The 20397-nt window shown below is 31.7% G+C and overlaps 1 protein-coding gene across 3 annotated transcripts in view; it reads left to right on the top strand.

Moving 5' to 3' along the window:
* Positions 1-20397, top strand: part of LOC148599385 (DNA topoisomerase 2-alpha-like) — a 47896-nt gene that overhangs the window by 11122 nt on the left and 16377 nt on the right. For all 3 annotated transcript variants that reach the window (XM_088559824.1, XM_088559821.1, XM_088559822.1), the window contains exons 7-21: positions 3059-3271; positions 3872-4045; positions 4887-4988; positions 6405-6542; positions 7467-7763; positions 8164-8400; positions 8640-8745; positions 9685-9794; positions 10882-10974; positions 11621-11857; positions 12910-13058; positions 13793-14024; positions 14652-14851; positions 16426-16561; positions 17550-17745. In XM_088559824.1, the coding sequence (XP_088415950.1) occupies positions 3059-3271; positions 3872-4045; positions 4887-4988; positions 6405-6542; positions 7467-7763; positions 8164-8400; positions 8640-8745; positions 9685-9794; positions 10882-10974; positions 11621-11857; positions 12910-13058; positions 13793-14024; positions 14652-14851; positions 16426-16561; positions 17550-17745 (2620 nt within the window). The remainder of the gene's footprint in view (positions 1-3058; positions 3272-3871; positions 4046-4886; positions 4989-6404; positions 6543-7466; positions 7764-8163; positions 8401-8639; positions 8746-9684; positions 9795-10881; positions 10975-11620; positions 11858-12909; positions 13059-13792; positions 14025-14651; positions 14852-16425; positions 16562-17549; positions 17746-20397) is intronic.

The following is a 20397-nucleotide window of genomic DNA, read 5'->3' as shown; positions in this document are numbered from 1 at the left end:
TACCAAAATAATGGGCCTTTTAAAATTGTATTGAAATAAAAGTTTTTGGTTTCTTTTTTTTTGTAAATGCTTGAAGATATTTGACTGGTTTTTGGTATGTGAGTCTATCATGATTAGTTACAGATTGAGTTTAAGTATCGTTCAGCTATGCTGAGTTTTACTCAAAACCACATGCAGGGGCATCATTTGTGTCTCACAGACACAATAACACATCTGACAAAGTGCTTTTTACAATTATGAGTTATGATATAGCTGTATGAAGGTTAAATGCGGGGGCTTCACTTTATCTAGTTTCTTTCTGATTTGATGCCCCAACCTTGGGTAAGTGTTATGTTGCTTTCCTGATCTGAACAATTCATTCTTATAATGTAGTCTCTTGTAAGGACTTGAGCATTGGATAATTTTTTAACATACTCCATCTTTAGTATGTCAGCTTTTTTCAAACGTTCCGATTGGATGACACATTCATCAACTATTGCATGGTCATTCAGTTCTGTAAATGTGTTAAATGATGATGACAGCTGTCATTGGAACTGGTCAATACATGTATTCCCTGGTTTTGTTGAGAAGATGGATGTCAAATGCTGTGGAAGTCAACTACTTTTTTCGGTGTCGCAACTACTTTCAGAGATAGCTGATTTAGTGTCTCATCCTGGGAATTTTGTATCAATTTACCTGAAAAAAATGTTTCCAAATTAATCAATGTAATATGAAAATAAGAGTTAATTTAAATTAAAACTAGTTTTTGAGAAAGACATATGTCTCAAACTGTCATGCTTATTTCTAAGTTCAAAAGGTCATAAATCCTTCATAAACCAGCATATACCTTGCATTCAGCAGGTTCAACATATTCATCCTCACATTCCCTAGTTTTACTACTAATGATCTTTCTACAGTTTGCACAAGTTGCTGAAAAATATTAAATTCCTAAAATTAATATAACATCTTCAATATGTTTAAACACTGCACAAAGTTTGAATGGTTCATGTTCAATACTTATGGATTACACAATACATGCACCATAAACAGCATAATTTTTGAGAAAAAAAAACAAATGGCTAAGTTCAAATAATTAATTGGAGTCAGAATAATTATTTTCAAAACTTAGGAAATCATTCACTACTTTTTCTCATATACACAAACTCAAAACATTTAAGTTCATACGTACATGTATAATAAAAAGACTTTTCAAGTGTGCTGCACGTCAAGGCATACATGTATCTGGGGTTGGAATGCCACCTTCCCTCTTAGAGACCAATGTACATGAACCTCAGGTACGTGGACACTCATGAAATGGTAGATATTACTCCCAGATACATGTGTTTAATGGTAATGTTTAAGAGACCTTTAATATGATATTGAAATGGCATAGCTAAAAATACGAGTTCCAACAGGAAGAACAATGCCGTGGTTATCTCGAATGGTGACAACATTTTCAAACGTCAAATTCGGTCCCTTTTCCGTTTCAATTGTTCCATTGGTAAAATGCTACATGCAGACGCAACATAAGCTTCAGGATGTGTGCTTAGATGCTTGGGTATTTCGCAATATAACCTTCTGCTTCGCTTGTTATTTCTTTGCAAGATATTTGCAAATGTGATGTACAAATTTTCAAAGGACTTTCAAAAACATTTTCAGGCAAATTTCCACATTCAGTAAATATTATTTTAATGTCGTAGTCAGAATGCCTTTTCAGTGTAATAAAATTCCCTGAACACACTACAGACTCAACAAGATAGTTAAAATTACAAGTCATTCTATTTTGTAAGCAAACATCTTCAAAAAGCAGACGACTTTTTACAGCCTCCTTTTTCGAGAGTGAACTAGATGAAAGGAAAGATAACTCTAATTGGAAAGCGCTATGACTAAGCAATAAACATAGGATGAGATTTAAATATGCTGTACTCTAAAATGGTAGAAAAATACATTCTTTATTAAATTTATCCATAAATGTGATAAGGGGTCAGTTTAGGGTTTAAGTGGTGCTTTGTGGCATTTTCCAGAGATAAGCAGCATACCAATGGTGTCACACTACACTATCTGATTTTTTGCAATATCTTTTTTATTTAAAAAATACTGATCTTGATTTTTTAAGATTACTTTTTACACATATTAAATATTGTAAAAACAAGATATCAGGAATTTCCTTTGTCGCATTTTGAAATAAAACATGTTTCAACTTAATATGATTTCGAAAAATTGCCATTGAAAATGATACAAAGACAGTCTTAATAAAGAAATGTAAATTAATAAATCAATTGTATTCCTTTCATTATTTAGTTAAATATATCAAGATCATAATTGAATACCAAAATAATGGCAGATAAACAGATTTGGATGTTTTGTTATTGAACAATTCAGATATAATAAATTTGACCAAATCTGTTAAGACCATACAGAATTAATGCTGTTGCTATGGTGACACAATTTTTTTATAGCAAAGCATACCATTTTTTAAACATCAATATGATACACTATCAATGTGCAGTACTTAATTCCAAACTTACAATGTACCGTTTCTGGTTAATTTTGATGGTTACATAGAATAGTTCTTAAAATATGCTGTTTTAAAAACCTGGATTATGACCACATTCAGTAAAAGTTTATCAAATACAGCATATAACTTGGCTTTAACTATCTTAATTAAATGTTTTTTCAGACAATCTGAAAAGGCACTCCTTAACCTTTATTCCATTTTTTACCAAGGATATTATGCATACATGTAGGTCAGCATATAAGCATGTTAAATTTTGGTCGAGTTCAAATAATTATTTTTTGTAAAAACTTTCAATTTTTTCTGCCAAATAGTTTGAGAATTCTATTTTTTAGCACAAATCTCTTAGCTATTCTAATGCTGAACTAAAATTTTGTACATTTAGTAATTACCGTATTAGGTTTTGGTCTAATTTTGATAAATATTTTTAAGTAGTGTATAGCATTATTTTAATGTGCATTATTCACTTTCATTTAGTTACATGGATAAAAGACTTATGGTGACTGGATCAGTTATGACTAAGTCAATATTTTAGGTAAGGTAGTTATTTTGTCTATTTTTTAGACATGGATAAACAACATGACAAAGACAAAAGAACCAACAATTACAGACTCTAAAAATGAGGATTTCACCTGTGTGACCTTTCACCCTGACCTTCCAAAGTTTAAGATGGAAACCCTTGACAAAGACACTGTGGACCTGTTTACCCGAAGAGCTTATGATATAGCTGCTGCAGCCAAAGGAGTTAAAGTTTTCTTGAATGGCAAAAAGTTAAATGTAAGTGTCTGTGGTGAATGAATTATTAATAAAAAGTTCAAACATAATTATAGTACAGTGAGTAATCTTACCCCTATACAAATATTATGTATTTACCATGATTGTACATTAAGCCAAGACAGACATCTGATATACAGTGAATTTATTTCTTACTAGAATATCGAGAAAAAGGGAAGTGTTTCTTTTTATTTTATTTTTTTTTTAAATCCTGGATTTTCTCTTTATAAATTCAGATATTACAGTTCTTCGTTTTTTGTTGTATATTTAACCCAGCTGTAGTTAATTATGCTACCTGTTCCTTGTTTCCCCATACCTGATTTAATGTATATGGAAAGAAGTATGCCTGCCATTTAATGGTTGTCCCTGCTTTTATTATGCTTGGTAGATAGTGATCAACTTGGGAATAAAAATCAGCAGTCACCCAGTAGCCCATGTCTACTATATTTATGTGAAAAAAATACAACATTGAAATTATAATGAAGTTTAAACACTTTAATTCACGAATGATATATTATATATCTTTTGAATCATAATGTATTGTTACTGATTGAAAGGGTATCCATTAATTTTTACTCTGGCATCATTTCTTTTCTTTTGTAGGTCAAAAACTTTAAAGACTATGTAGATCTGTACATAAAGGATAAGTTAGATGAGAACAACATGCCATTCAAGATTTGTCATGACATACCAAACGAAAGATGGGAGATTGCTGTCACAATGAGTGAGAAGGGTTTTCAGCAAGTCAGTTTTGTCAATAGCATAGCCACAACTAAGGTTCGTAGGACTGGGCCAATGATTTATGTGCTTCTTTCAGAGAGAATCATATTGATCCTGTCTAATGCAAAGTCTTATTGAGATACTTCTTTTAGTCCCCTATGGATTAGGACAGAAATTCTGGGGTCCATTCGTCCTATCACACTCATTGACGCAACTCCTCGGAAACTGCTTGATGGATTTTGTTCACATTTTCATTTTTTTTTTTTAGGTGGTGAGGACATATAAAATGCACCTACTTGTTGTTAGTTTACTCTCTAAAATTGAAAAAAAAATACAATGATTGATTTGAAGTTAAAGCCTAGGTTTATGAGATCCATTGAAACTTTAAACTAGACTTATTTTACACTTATCAGTCAAATGTTGCTGTATTTATTCATTGTATCTTTAAATAACATGTAATTCATGTTTCAAAGTTAAATGTGACATGCTTTTGTGAGCTTCCAAAAATATAGAGAAATCCTTTTTGGCACTTGCCTGCAAGACTTTTTATACTTGCCATATTAAGTGGCCAGGTATTATGTGATACCCTTTGAAGAGTTGTGTTTCCACTTGTCTATCTCCGTCTGTTTCCAGATGATAACTAAAAATTTGTTGAATATTCCTTTTCAAACTTTGTATTTTATTCAGTATCAAAAACCAATAACGTCATATTTCAGTTTGATTAAATTATTTACTTGTAAGTTACGGCCATTTTAAGTTGTTTCTACCTCCAAAAATTCTATTTAACATGGTGGGATACCATTTAATGTCCCATTAGATGTTTTTTTTTCTCTTTTTTTTTTTTTTTTTTTTTTTTTTCGTTATTCTGTATGATAAACATCTTAACTATCTTTTTCAGGGTGGTAGACATGTTGACCATGTGGCTGACCATGTTGTCACTAAGTTAATAGACATAGTCAAAAAGAAGAACAAAGGTGGAATTAACATAAAGCCTTTTCAGGTAATCCATTGATTCTTGCTGTTAAAATTTTGGTATTTTTCCTTGTTAGATATCTTAGTACATTCAGTGTAATCCTGAGAACTGGCCATTTTAAATGATCATCTGAATTTCAATGGGCAATTCTTTTACACTCTGTGAAAAGACCCCCTCTAATTCCAATCACTGCACTTTTAGAATTGTTATTGTCTTGTAAATCTTTTACTACTTGTCTAATTTTAGAATTTTTTGAAAATTGTTGTAAGTTTCGGGAGGGAAATTGTTTTTAGGTTGTGTGATATAAATCAAAACTTTGCTTCAGCAGAAACAAATCAAAGATAAATGAAGTCTTTAGTTTAAGCTTCAGAGTTGTACTCAGTACTAAAGCAAGTATTTTTATAATCCTAGAATCTTAACCAGATAAATTTTGTTTCCATTGATAAATAATAAATCATTTACACCAAAAGTTGTTTTCAGTTATCAAATGTTACTATACATGTGTATGGCTGATATTTTTTAGTTGTTCAAGGCAGTCTGTTTGATTGGTCGACCATTCTCATCTTGTCGAAAAATTGCAGTGAATCAAAAGGCTGTGTATTAGGGTACCCCATATCTTTTTTTTTCGTGTGAAACTTCTTCAAATTTTAAATCACTAACACCTGTGGAATGACCATTTCACTATAGATATATTTTAACTCCCTAACACCTGTATACTGTAAAGGTACTAATATATGCGATGGATAGAAAACTGCAAACTTGATTTTAATACTATTTTGCCCTCAACATTATTTTGAAAGCACAAACATTGAATTTGGGTGATTATTCTCACTTGACAGAATACGCTAAAATTAATATGTTAACAGTAATTGCCATTTGACTAAAGATATATTGTAACTCACTACAATTGTATAATGACCATTTGGCTAAAGATATATTGTAACTCACTAACAACTGTATAATGACCATTTGGCTAAAGATATATTGTAACTCACTAACAACTGTATAATGACCATTTGGCTAAAGATATATTGTAACTCACTAATACCTGTATAATGACCATTTGGCTAAAGATATATTGTAACTCACTAACAATTGTATAATGACTATTTGGCTAAAGATATATTGTAACTCACTAACAACTGTACTATGACCATTTGACTATATATATATTGTAACTCACTGATACCTGTATAATGGCCATTTGACTATGGATATATTGTAACTCATTAACGCCTGTATAATGGCCATTTGGCTATAGATATATTGTAACTCACTAACAATTGTATAATGACCATTTGACTATAGATATATTGTAACTCACTAACATCTGTATAATGGCCATGTGGCTATAGATATATTGTAACTCAGTAAAGCCTGTATAATGGCCATTTGACTATAGATATATTTCAATGAAAACCAACAATTTATTTGTTTCTGTAGGTAAAGAATCACTTATGGGTGTTTGTTAACTGTTTAATTGAGAATCCAACATTTGATTCCCAGACCAAGGAGAACATGACTTTACAAGTGAAGAGTTTTGGATCCAAGTGCACACTTACTGATAAATTCATGCAGTCAGTAAGTTGACCATAACATCATCCTTAACTGTCTTTTGATCACTTTTCTAAATACTTATACATCTAATTACTGCCCAGTAACCACATTTCTTGACCTGTGTGAGAATTGTGTTCCTCTTACAAGAGATTCTGTTGATGATAGGAATTTTTTGGGTCCAATTCCATTGTAACATCATCAAAACAGATGAATTTGCTTTACCTTAGTGCTAAACTTCATTTTAACAATCTGATAGTTCAAACCATTCTTATTTTGAAATTTAATTTGAAATTTCCATAGTAAAGAAATGCTACTTTTGTTATAAATAAAAACAATTCTTTGGGTAGCTGAACTACTTAGAAACTCTTCACTGCAGAAAATGAGTGAATATGATACTTCTTCCACTGTTATTATATTATACAATTTGAAGTAATAAGTTTCTTTTTAAATTGAATTACAAATTCTGTCCTCATTTTCTCAGATTAGGATTGAAGTGTTTCTTTCAGCTTTGAAGATGATTTATGATAGTTACGTCAAAAATAAAAAGAAGCTGTCAGTTAAAAAAAAAAAAAAATAGGGTAGGTAGGTAGGGAAATTATTTTATTATTTAAAATCATTTTACATTTATCTAATGGGGAATATTCTAGACTTTAACATTACTTGAATTAAAATGGCCTTAAAATGTACCTTTCCCTCCCCCCCCCAAAAAAAATAAAAAAGTAAAAAAAAATTAGTAAGATAGGGTAGCAGGAAACATTCATCTTTTTTATATTATTTTTTTTTTTGTCCATATGAACTATTTGTTTTTAGGCAGTAGACATATGTATAAGATTACTGATTTTTATTTAAAAATTGTTCTGAAATAAACTTATATCCAGCATTGAAACCTTGTAAGGATTATAACTGGTATTCTTGGCACCTTCAGAACCCACTACTTTATTATTGTAGGTTAGCAAGTGTGGTATTGTAGAAAGTATTCTTAGTTGGATGAAGTTTAAAGCTCAGGCTCAGCTCAATAAAAAATGTCACAGTTCTAAACATTCAAAGCTGAAAGGTATCCCCAAGCTGGATGATGCCAATGATGCAGGAACAAAGAATTCTAAAGACTGTACACTGATTCTGACTGAGGGAGATTCAGCCAAGACTTTGGCTGTTGCTGGTCTGGGAGTTGTTGGCAGGGACAAGTATGGAGTGTTCCCATTAAGGGGTAAACTGCTGAATGTTAGAGAAGCCACACATAAACAGGTATTAAACTTAGTTTTATGTTGGTTATATGCCATGCATAATGAATTATTGGTTTGTTGAATTCCCTCTCAAAACTTTTTTGGGAAAAAGATAGGTAAAGTTTTATGACAGAAAAAAACATCGAAGATATGTGGTATGAATAAAACAAATTTATTTCTTTGAAATGAAAGGGGAATTTTTATGTAGATTTTTCTGAGTCTGCAACAGATTTTAAGAATGGCTTTAGGTGGGAGTGAAAAAGATCAATTTTTGTTTGCATTTTAGGTTAGAAATTAAAATTTCCTAGCAGCCAATTCTTTAGGAAAGTATCTAAATATTTTAAACGGCTTGCACAACAATATATTTTATCAAAAATATTTTGTTTTCTAGGCATTTCATTAGTTTTTATTTTTTACTGTAGATTATGGACAATGCTGAAATTAATAATGTCATCAAAATTATGGGTCTGCAGTTCAAAGAAAAGTATGACAGTCCTGAGGCATTGAAGACATTACGTTACGGCAAGCTAATGATAATGACAGATCAGGATCAGGATGGCTCCCATATCAAAGGCCTTTTAATCAACTTTGTACATCATTTCTGGCCAAATCTCTTGAAAGGCAATGTGGTAGAGGAGTTTATTACCCCCATTGTGAAGGTAAATGTAAAAAAAAAATACCAACTAATCAGGGTTAATGATTTAATAGACATTTTTATTATGACAATTATATTTAAACATTTACATTTATAGGATGCTTCCATATGGATTGAGGAAAGCAGTGCATGGCCACCTAGAGTCCAAGCTGCTACTTATTATTAAAATATTTAGCATTTTAGAAATGAAATCATTAAAATACACTACTGAAAACTAGATGATATCTTGTACTTTTGTTTTAGGTAACGAAAGGCAAGGATGAAAAATCATTCTACAGTTTACCAGAGTTTGAAGAGTGGAAAAGGGAGACAGATAATTGGCACACGTACAAAGTGAAATACTACAAAGGTTTTCTTCTTTATTTATCTTCCTGTGTCGAGTATAAGTCAAAGATATGATGACTCAGTAACACCACATCAATCTGTCCTTGAAGAAGGAGGGGTCAGTAATACCATATCAATCTGTCCTTGAATAAGGAGGGGTCAGTAACATCATATTAATCTCTCCTTGATCAGGGAGGAGTCAGTAATACCATATCAATCTGTCCTTGAAGAGGGAGGGGTCAGTAACATCATATCAATCTGTCCTTGAAGAGGGAGGGGTCAGTAATATCATATCAATCTGTCCTTGAATAAGGAGGGGTCAGTAACATCATATCAATCTGTCCTTGATCAAGGAGGGGTCAGTAATACCAGATCAATCTGTCCTTGAAGAGGGAGGTATCAGTAACACCATATCAATCTAGCCTTGAAGGAGGGGCAAGTAACACCATATCCATTGGTCCTTGAAGAAGGAGGAGTCAGTAAGACCGCCTCAATATCTTACATTCTCTCATTACAGCAGAAATATGACTTTTCTTGAGATTAATGGGGTGTCACTTTTACAAATCCATAGTTATAGATTTTTTTTAATGGTATATTTACCTCGGATTTTTTTAATTTCTGCTTCCTAACGTTCCACATATTTACTTCCTGCTACAATCAATATTCATTTTTAAATAGTGCATAGGAATATTTTTTTCAATTCTAATGATCAGGTACATAATGATTAATATATAGTTTGTTTACCCTTTGCCAGTAATTATAATTCTAGGGTAACATATAGTAAATATAGGCAAAATCAAGTGGGCATATCATGAGACCCTGTTAGTCATTAAATTTGAATTTAAAGTCAAGTTCTCCAACATTAGAGTCATTAAAACTTGGACATTAATGGTATATTTGATTTAACTGTACAATCACAATTTTAACTTAAATCTTATAAAAAGTTATTAACCTATATTTTTAGGTTTGGGAACCAGCACTGCCAAGGAGGCCAAAGAATACTTCTCTGACATGGATAAGCATAAGATTCCTTTCAAGTACCAAGGTGGAGAAGATGATGCCTCTATTACACTGGTAAAAACAAAATTAATTAATTCATGACATTACAGGGAAACTTATTCATCTCTAATTTTGGTCAACTTATTCTGGACATATTCTCAACAATTCGCAAGTATGTCTTGTTGATAGCTATGCCAATATTATATGAAATAGTATTTTTTAAACTCTACACTTTTTATTTTTTGGCCAGGGTGCACTCATGCAAATCAGTACATAAAATGGAGGATTTTTTTATTTTTTTTTGTGGGGGGGGGTCTAGGACATAAGCCCCCTTTGATGTTATATTTCTTATTACCAGAATCATTTGAAATTTCATCAATGAAACAAGAAAAGCTGCCTGTAATACACTTTTTAAAAAGACAACAAAATTGTCTTAAAAAGAAACAAAAAGTTAATATGTTAACAATTTAGAAATTAAATTTCAAATTTTACACTTTCAGTACTATTAGAAATATTATTCATAATTGATAAAATAATTTCTCGTGGAGGACTTTTGTCCTGATTTTGGGGGGGGGTATTTTTGAAATGTTTTTTTTTTTCTTTTTAAACTTGAAATTACAGTATTGAGTCCCATATTGTAGGATGTAATGTGTCAGATCTGTTACACTTCCACTTCCTGTTTACAGCAACCCAAGTGATGAGGAATTTATATTCTACTTCCTTTTTGTTATGCATTTCTAATTTTTGATTCCAGTTAAAAAATACATTCTTTTTCACTATGTTTACATGTCATCAAGGTCTTTTTATATGACCTTTACAAGTTAATTTATTCTATGTTACCAGGTCAATTAATGTAGTAATAAGTTCAGATACTATGATGTAACATGTACTGCTAGAAGATTGACTATCTCCAATACAAATGACACAATAACTCTATATTAATACGTGACATCATCAATTAACTTTAAAATTGTCAATTTCAAACTTCAGAATAAAACATCTCTTGACATCTCACCTTGTTGGCTCAGTGTGATACTTTCTGTTTGAAATTTAATACTATGTAACTGCTTGTTAAAGAATCTCTGGCAAAAAAAATATCTAAGATGTGAAGGATTTGGGAAAAGTTAGTTGTCATTGATAATGTACTTTTTTACCTGTGTAGGCCTTCAGTAAAAAGAAGATCGAAGAAAGAAAGGAGTGGTTGACAAACTTCATGCAAGAAAGAAAAAGGAGACTGGAAATGGGTTTACCAGAGGTAAAAAATAAATTCTACTTGCATCAGGGGTGATTTTTTTCCTGCTTTTTAGCGGATTTGGGCTCTTTTAAATTTTTATTTTATCTGAATCCATGATTCTTTTTTTATTGTATATTTACTTCTGATTTTGCCAATTTCTGCTTTGTTTGTTGACCTCATAAAATCATCCCTGACGTATGTATTGGATTTTTTTTTTTTTGCACATACTTCATTTTTGGTAGTTGCAGTTTTGAAAAGAGAAAATAGGATCACTACATTTTAACTGCTAAATGGCTGCATTATATAATACAAAATATTACTATATGAACTACAAGCAACAAAAGGATATAATTGTCAGTTTCCAGACCAAACGCAAATGTTTTAAAGTTGATGTCTGCACCACAAAACCTAAGAGTGATACCAAACAGTTGTAACAGGTGAAATGTAATTTATTTCACTTGAAAATTTGATAAATCATTCCCTTGATATTACTGTATCAGCTTTCCTGTTAACAGGCATGATTTTCTTCTGTTTTTAGCGGATTTCCGCTATTTCAATTCTGGATTTTACCATTACGATTCTTTTTTCATTGTATATTTACTTCAGATTTTGCCAATGAGCACTTTCTTCATTGACCTTGTAAAATCATCTCTATGTTAAATTGTAGAACTATCTGTATGGTAAGGAGACCAAACATATCACATATAATGAGTTTATCAACAGAGAACTGATCCTCTTCAGCAACATGGACAATGAACGTTCTATCCCCTCTCTGGTTGATGGGTTTAAACCAGGTCAGAGAAAAGTCATATTCACATGCTTAAAGAGAAACTTGGTGAAGGAGTTGAAGGTAGCTCAACTGGCAGGTTCAGTATCAGAGCTGTCCTCATATCACCATGGTGAAGTGAGTAATATGACTCTGTAGTCAAATCATTGTATTAGTTTCATAATTTATGTAGTCTGCAGACTGATTTTTGCAAACTTGTATTTTATTTTTGTGGTAGGCTGTAAGTTATGAAACAGTTGATTTGGTAAAAGAGAAATTGATATGGCATTCTTAATTCAGTAGTTGACATTACTCTAACCCAGCCTCTTTTTCACAAAAAAAGCACAAATATGATCATGCGGATAATTGAGTAACAATAATCCTCTAGGTACAGTAATCTATGTTTTAGTAACAATAATCCTCTAGGTACAGTAATCTATATTTTAGTAACAATTATCTTCTTGGTACAGTTATCTATGTTTTAGTAACAACAAGCCTCTGGGTACAATTATCTGTTTTAGTAACTATAATCCTCTGGGTACAGTTGTCTTTTTTTTTTAGTAACAATAATCTTCTGGGTACAGTTATCTATGTTACACATAGGAGATTTCTTCTATGATCTATACATGTATATTAGTGCATACACCTGCAAATGAAAATATCTGTAATGGTACAGTGTGCTTTCCGTTTTATGAACATGATTTTTTTTTTCTATATTTGAATATGAAATTAGCCTTTAATAAGGAGAGTACTTCTGTTTGCAGATTTCTATTTTTCTGTTATTATTCTTGATTTGATTGCACAGAGAAACCTGTCTAAACCAAACACTTTAAAATATGTTCAGTGTAGACAGATATTAGGTTTACCAAGATTCAAAATAAATTTAAATTTATTTAAATGGACTTTGAGATGAGTTTGGTTCAGACAGATTTTTTGGATTATTTAAGATTCAATTATGACAGGTTTTACTGTATATCCAGTTTTTCCAAGCTGCTCCATGTGTGTTATCTATGTTGATTATTAATCTTATTGTAATTGTTACATTTGTCATATTTTTACAATGAATTTTACCAGCATCTGATATTTGGTTGACTAAGTAACATCAAGTTGATGGAGTTTGGAGCTTACCAATCAGTTTGTAATATCCACACTCAGAAGATAAAGATATATATCTAAGTTGACTTTTTCAGAATTCTTTAATGGGCACTATCATTAACTTAGCTCAAAATTTTGTTGGTTCTAACAACATGAACCTGTTACAACCCATTGGTCAGTTTGGTACAAGGTTGCATGGAGGCAAAGATGCAGCTAGTCCCCGTTATATCTTCACAGCATTAAGGTGAGTACAGATTGCTTAAGGGAAAGAAGTGGGATAATGCAATTCCGTTGCTACCCCTACTCTAAATTGTTCATGTATTTCTACATATTTTAACATTTGTAGGTTTTGTATCAAACATGAAGTTAATATTGTGATGTTTCATACAAATGATGAGGGTTAAATATGAAGGTCTGATTTTGAACCATTTCTTTTAACCCATTATTGTTTGATGGCATTGTTGGCTTTTCTTTGCACATAAATCTCATGATTTTTTAAATTCAATGTAGGATTAAATACTTTTTTTTCCAGAATTAATCTATGTATAATATCAGACCATTTACTCATAAAACAAATAAAAGTTCTAAGGACTTTTATGTCAGGTTTATGAGTGAATGGTAAGATTTTACACATCCATATTCTTTCAAAGTTGTTGTTTTGAATATACAGTGCCCAAAAATGAATGGAATAAAGCAGATTATACTGTTTTGAGCCTTTAAACAGCACTATCTTTTTTTTTTTCTTTTTTTTTTTTGAAGTGATGGTAGTCATCTTGGTTATGATATATACTTGAATTAAAACTGTTGTAAAAACAGTTATTGCAGAGGTCGTCAAAAGTGAATAACCAATCATAATGCACAAAAGACATATGCTAATTAGATGTGATTTTTTTTTTTTTTTTTTACTACCATTTGTTTGTTGTTTTTTAAAAGTAGTTCCGCACAGAATTAAATGTAGAAAAGTATTTTCTTTTACAGTCCCATGACCAGACTTGCTATCCATCCCAATGATGATGCCTTACTAGAAAGTAACTTTGATGACAACCAGAAGATTGAACCAGTTTGGTACTGCCCTATTATTCCTGTGGTTTTGGTTAATGGAGCTGATGGTATCGGTACTGGATGGAGTACAAAAGTGCCTAACTATGATGTCCGAGAAGTCGTAGCAAATCTGAAGAGAATGATCTGTGATGAGGACCCTCTGCCTATGGTATGATTTTATGACGTGTATTTAAGTGATATACATGTACATAATTTGAAAGTGATTATATGAACTTTTAAACACAGGCACAGAGTGTTAATTATGATGTAATCGATTATATTTGAAGGCAATCAGCCCAACTGTTAGGATGTGGTGTCCTCTTGTCAAAACAATAGTTGTAGGTTCATAAAAAAGTTTTTATTTGAATAAAAAAAAAGCTCTGACCTAAATCAAATTTCAAGTGTTAAGATGGAAATCATGCAAAGTCTGTTTCATCTTTATGTAAAGTAGATTTGCTTATGTCGATTTTTTCCTTGGCCCAGTTTGTAGAGGCAGAGGTCCTGTTATTCAAAAGCCTGTCACATATACTTTATGTTTCCAGAAAAATTCAACTGGGATCTTTTTAGTCTATTTTTCCCTTCTTTACAATCTAATTCAGTGGTATATGTAATGAAATTTTAAAGCAACATAACTGTGACAATTTAACAGATCAAATAGTTAAATAATAACTACATACAAAGTTTTATGGAATTTTTTTTAGTTTCTTTTTTTTTTTTTTTTTTTTTTTTTTTGTCAAGGAATCTGCTCCATCCGATTTTTAGAACGGGGCCAAATATTGTTTTTCTGTCATTTCAGATGCCAAGTTTCAAAAACTTCAAAGGAGTAGTAGAGGAGATAGGTGAAGGAAAATACCTGTGTAGTGGTGAAATCTCTATCATTGATGATCAGACAGTGGAGATCACAGAGTTACCAATCAGAGTATGGACTCAAAACTACAAAGAAGAAGTTTTGGAAGTCATGTTACATGGCAACGAAAAAAACCCATCTTGTATTACGTAAGTTTTGTATCCCTCTAAAAACTTTTTTTTTTATTGTTGTCTATAACAAAGTACAAGATATGTTGTTTTGAAAATAGACAAAATTATTGTATTTCTTACATTTTAAAGATGTTTAATGATATATGAGATTTTCAAACATCCATTGGGGTTAGTATAAAGGGAATTAAACAATTCATTTATTGACAATATTTTATAACAAAATAGCTGCTGATGTAGATTTTTTGCAATTTTACCGAGCATCGCATGTGAGGCTAACAATAGATGTTCTGTCAGACTGGAATAGGTATCAGACAGGCCCACAGAAATGGGTCAGGGAAGTGAATTCACTGTGGAAGTAGCCTTTAAATTGGGTTAAAATAAAAAACAAAGGAATAAGGAGAAAAAATCATTTATAGATCCAATACACTAAATTGGATTTTCTGATTTTGATTGTAAAGAACTCAAAGAATGGTCCAACAGGAAATAATACAAATCACAGAGCATTTAGAACTTTATTGTATTATAGATATGTTAACTTCAATTTATTTTGTACTCCCATTCAATGAGTGGGTGATATATTGAAATCACCTTTTCTGTAAGAATTTTGTAGCAGTTATCTCAGTCCCTATGTATGGATGCATTTAAAATTTGGTGTGTTACTATATATAGATAATGCATATGTTGTAAACTATGTTGATGCTGTCCAATATCAACTTCCTCTTCGTGTGGCGGTGTATGCATAGCATGACAGTCTGTGGAATGTTATATTGAAAACTTGTCCTTCTCGTGTACAAATACATGTGGCTGAGTCATGTAATGAAATTTATCAACAAAAGAGAAAGAATATTTTCATTTACTTAAAGCTGCATTAGCTGCCAATTTTGTTCTGTTTTGATTCTATTGAATTTTGCTGATTCTGTGAAATAAGTTTGTGGTAATGCAATTGAAGCAATAAATGTCGATAATACCTACAGAATATTGTGAAAACATTTTTTTTTTTTTATCAGAGAAGATTGATAGCTCTGATCTAATTATATTTCACCATTACTTCCAAAGATTGCCGACAGGACATTCACATAGTTTAAAAATACTCCAACCTTGGTAAAAAAATAACTATAACAGATACACATAAGCACGTGTCTTGTTTTCATTTTATATCATCTATTTGATGACTAGTTTTCAAATAAATAATGACAATATTTGAGCCACATTATATGACAATACGTAAATTTCAAAAGGATCCTTGCTTTATATTTGAACTTTTTATTTTTACGGCTTGAGTCCGTCAGTTTTCCTTGCTGTTGAATAACCACTTTGGCTTTGCTATCAGATTTGTTTTTAAAGAAGCGACCCTTACAGCACATGCATGCATATGAATGTATCTAGGACACCTATTTCATGTATTTAATTCTATTTGTGTATATCAAATGAAATTATATATAAAAAAAAAAAAAACATTTAGTAGAAATAATTCAAAGTTAAGGTATATTTCAACAGAAACAAAAAATTTACGAAAATGACAGCTAATGCAGCTTTAAGTGACCTGTTTATACATAAAAGCACAAAATCTTATTTATGAATTCTAATTCTAGAGATTACAAAGAGTACCATACAGATGCCACTGTTAAATTTGTTGTAACGATGACTTCAGAAAAACTAGCTCAAGCAGAGGAATCTGGTTTACATAAGTTCTTCAAGCTACAGAATACAATTACTGCTCAAAATATGGTAGGTTGCTGAACACATGGAAGACAGGAACTTAAATGAGATTTATATACCACCCATTCTTCATAACATTCTGCCATTGAACATCTATTTTTGTTTTTTATTCCTCCACAACAAACCGTCGGGGGCATATTAATTTACCCCTGTCTGTCCATTCGTCCATCCGTAAGGATTACACATGATCCTGGCTTTTCCGTTTCTCTCCTCGTACAGTTTTTGAACTACATCTAAAATATTTTACAGGATATTTCGACACATGATGAAGGTGTGCAGGGCCAAAGGATTTTGATTTTCATGAAATGTTATGGAAATTGGTGATAGTTACACTTATCAGTTAAACTTAGTCATTTTACTCAGAAATGGGGCTATATGGCTTCTCCAGCTATCTCCTCCTGTAGTTTTTGAACTATATCTAAAATGTTTTTTGCAGGATGTTTCTACACAATGATGGTGTTCAAGGTCATAGGATCTTGATTTTCATGAAATATTATGGAACTGGATGATAGTTAGACTTTGTAATTTTTTGTCAGAAATATATCCCAAGCAACGAAGTTAGGGATTCGATATTAGGGGTATTAACATTTTTATGTGTCCGTCAGTTCATCCATCGGTCCTCTTTTTCTCAATGCAAGTTTGACACTACCAAACAGAATTTCATGACACTATGTGGCCAGGATACAATTTGTTGATATGCATATATTTAGGAATTTTTTATCCCCAAACCATGAGTATCACAAGTCTTGGAAGGATTTTTGAATCTGCAAACCAGGTCTTCATACAAAAACAAACATGTTCCTAATTTGGCAAATCTAGCGAGCATGGGCATCATTAGTGACTTACAGACACATTGATTTACTAAAAAATAAAACCACCACTAACAAATGACACGGGGGCTCCCATGATAAACAGGGCTTCTAGGTTTCATTTGAAGGTAAAAATCTGTTTCCATGTTCTTCATTTTAAGGCCTTACACAAACACCTTTATTTGTAGGTGCTGTTTGATCATCTTGGTTGTATTAAGAAATATGACAATGTGGAAGAGATTCTCAGGGAATTCTATGATCTTCGGTTAGAGTTTTACAAGAAGAGAAAAGCCTATATGGTTGGCATGTTAGAGGCTGAGACACTGAAGCTTGATAACATTGCTAGATTTATTCTAGAGAAAATTGAAGGAACAATTACAATAGGTTGGTATCTTTGATATCAACATGAATTTCCACATGTGATTGTACTGGTAGTTACATGTATATTATACCTTAAGTTAAAAAGGAAAATTTTGTGAGTCCACTTATTTCTGGAAAGGCACTGTTTTAGTCGTGACTATTTCTGGCACCAGCAACATGTTGATGCTGAGTTTTAATCATGAATATTGTAGACACTTAAATTTTTTTTTTTGGAAACTTAAAATTTGTGAGGTCAGTATTTAATTCTTTAAGTTCTTTGTACTTGTTATTGTAAGAAAGAAAGTGTAAAAGAAGGTAAAGTGTTTCATTATATTTCATCCTATTGATTTAGTAGTAAATGAACTGAGGCTTCAAAGTTTGAAGCAGTTAAAACTGTAAATTTATTCTTAAAGATTAAGTGAAAAATCATCAGGGTCTATTGTCTGAATATAGCTGAAATATTGCTGCTCGGACGTTAAACCCCAACAAACAAACAAACAAACAAACATCAGGGTCTATAATTAAATATAGAATACTATTACATCAATGTTAATCTTTGTATTTAAAATAATACATTATTGTTTAGGTTGAGTAATTGCATGATAATTCCAACTCCATTCATCATCGCCTCCATGATCCAAAGTACAAATACAAAATTATTTTTTAAATTATGTTTAGAACTTGATTTTTAATAGTTGGATTTCCATTTTTTCCCTTAGTTTATCTTGTATTATTTCCTTTAAAATACTGTATACATGTCTTTGTTATGTCATTTCATTCGGTATATTGTGAGGTAGGATTTTGTATATTCTTGCCTTACTTGCAAGTTTTATCCACACTTCATCATTTCTTTCCAATTTCAAAACAATAGTTGCTGTCCCTGTCATCCACCAATTTATTTCAGTTGTGCTTATAGATTGGAAATGTTTGCTTGTTGAATTCTGCATGATGTATATCCATTAGTCTTTGTCAGCACTGTGTCCTGTTATAATAGAATAATAACCAGGATCTTTACAGATAAACTTGCATGTTGAGTTATAAGTGGATAAGTTCGATATTCCTACTGCTGCCTTTATCACTGGAAACCTAAGTAGTCTAGCATTTATAGAACCTCCATTATAATTGTCACAGGCGGATAGAGCAACTGAAATGAATCTGAAACAATTTTCGACTTGAATTTTTTTTAAAGATTCCTTTATTATTTGTTTTCCTTCTTGAATAATGAAATGTAACCTATTCTTAACCATTTTAAATATAAATAACCCGCTATTTAACAGATGGTGAACACTTTGTCTTTTACAATAAGTTTTGTGAGACCCAACTTCATATTTGGTACTTACACCTTTTTAAAATTGTAACTTGTTGAATGCATGTTTTCCATGTCAAACAGACTCAATCTTCAGAAGAAGTTTTGTTACATTTTTCTCAGCTTCTATGAGACAATAATAAACAACTTTGATTTCTTATTTTTAACTCTGGTGGATCTCGCTTTACAGTTTATATAGATGATCTGTAAATAATATATTGAACTAGTGGTGAAGGGATTTTTTTACATCATCTCTAGTGCAACCTCTTACGTAATTAAAAAAAAAAACACCATTTTTGTTCGATCCTATAAATTTCTTTGTTGAAAATCATCTTGAGGTTTTCAAGAAGGAAATTACACCAAACATCAGCAAATAAAAGAGTAACCAAGTAAGGTTATAGCGGTAATCAAAAGAATGTAATCCAGAGACAAAGACCAGACATACACAACAAAGAACATAAAGTAACTAAAATCATACATACAAAGTAACAAAAGTAAATGAGCAACTCGGACTCCACTAAAAATTGGGAGCATGGACCAGGTGCACCGGTAGGGTAAGTGTCCTCTGCTTTTCTAGAAACACCCGCCGAGTTGCTCATAAAAAGAAACAGGATTTATTTGAAATAGTCACATGTTATGTTTAATACAATTCATTGTATAACGAGCGTGTGTTTTCCTTAGAATTGATAAAAAAATTTGAAAAATATAACAGTTAGTACAGTCACAATAGAATTTCCTACTTCAAATTACAGGAACGATCTTCAAGTTTTTTCTTCAATTTGTTACAAACTGCAGTTTTGATGTTGTATAATTGACATTTACATTACCTGGCTTTAACTTGGCATCTACTTGTTGGTGAAGTAAGGAAAAGGAGTGGTTTTGTTACACCTGGAACTGGTCCATTTCCTTCATTGTCTTGTTCTCAAGATCCTGTAATCCTTTGATTTGTCTCTCTTGAAGCACTGCGATAGCTTTCTAGGTTCTGTTTTCAAGACTTTGCATTGCTACCTTGTCACTTGACTCTAGTTGATGTAGTTTATTGTACAGAGCTACATTATCTTGTTGCATTTGACTGTATTTTTTTTTCTAGATCTACATACTTTGTATTCAGTTGGCCATACATCTGTTGCCACTCATGTGATGAATTTTTCATCTCTGTGTACTTCATGTCAAGGTCTTGGTATTTCTGTTCCAAAGCTTCTTTTGGCCACATGAGCTAATTTACCATTAAATAAGTATCTCAAAAGCATTAAGTCTCTCTTGGATCTGAGTTGTCAGCAGGTTCAGTCCACTGTGTGTAGCCATCTGTCTGTGAGCCGTCTCCAAGTTTTCTATATAGTGCTGCAATTGAATTTTGTCAGTGTAGTACT

This window comes from Perna viridis, chromosome 13, assembly GCF_037379345.1.
Source record: "Perna viridis isolate PV_CMFRI_1.1 ecotype Kerala chromosome 13, ASM3737934v1, whole genome shotgun sequence".
In the NCBI taxonomy this organism is placed as follows: domain Eukaryota; kingdom Metazoa; phylum Mollusca; class Bivalvia; order Mytilida; family Mytilidae; genus Perna; species Perna viridis.
The sequence above is the reverse complement of the archived record's forward strand: the minus strand, read 5'-3'. Positions and strand labels throughout refer to the sequence as shown.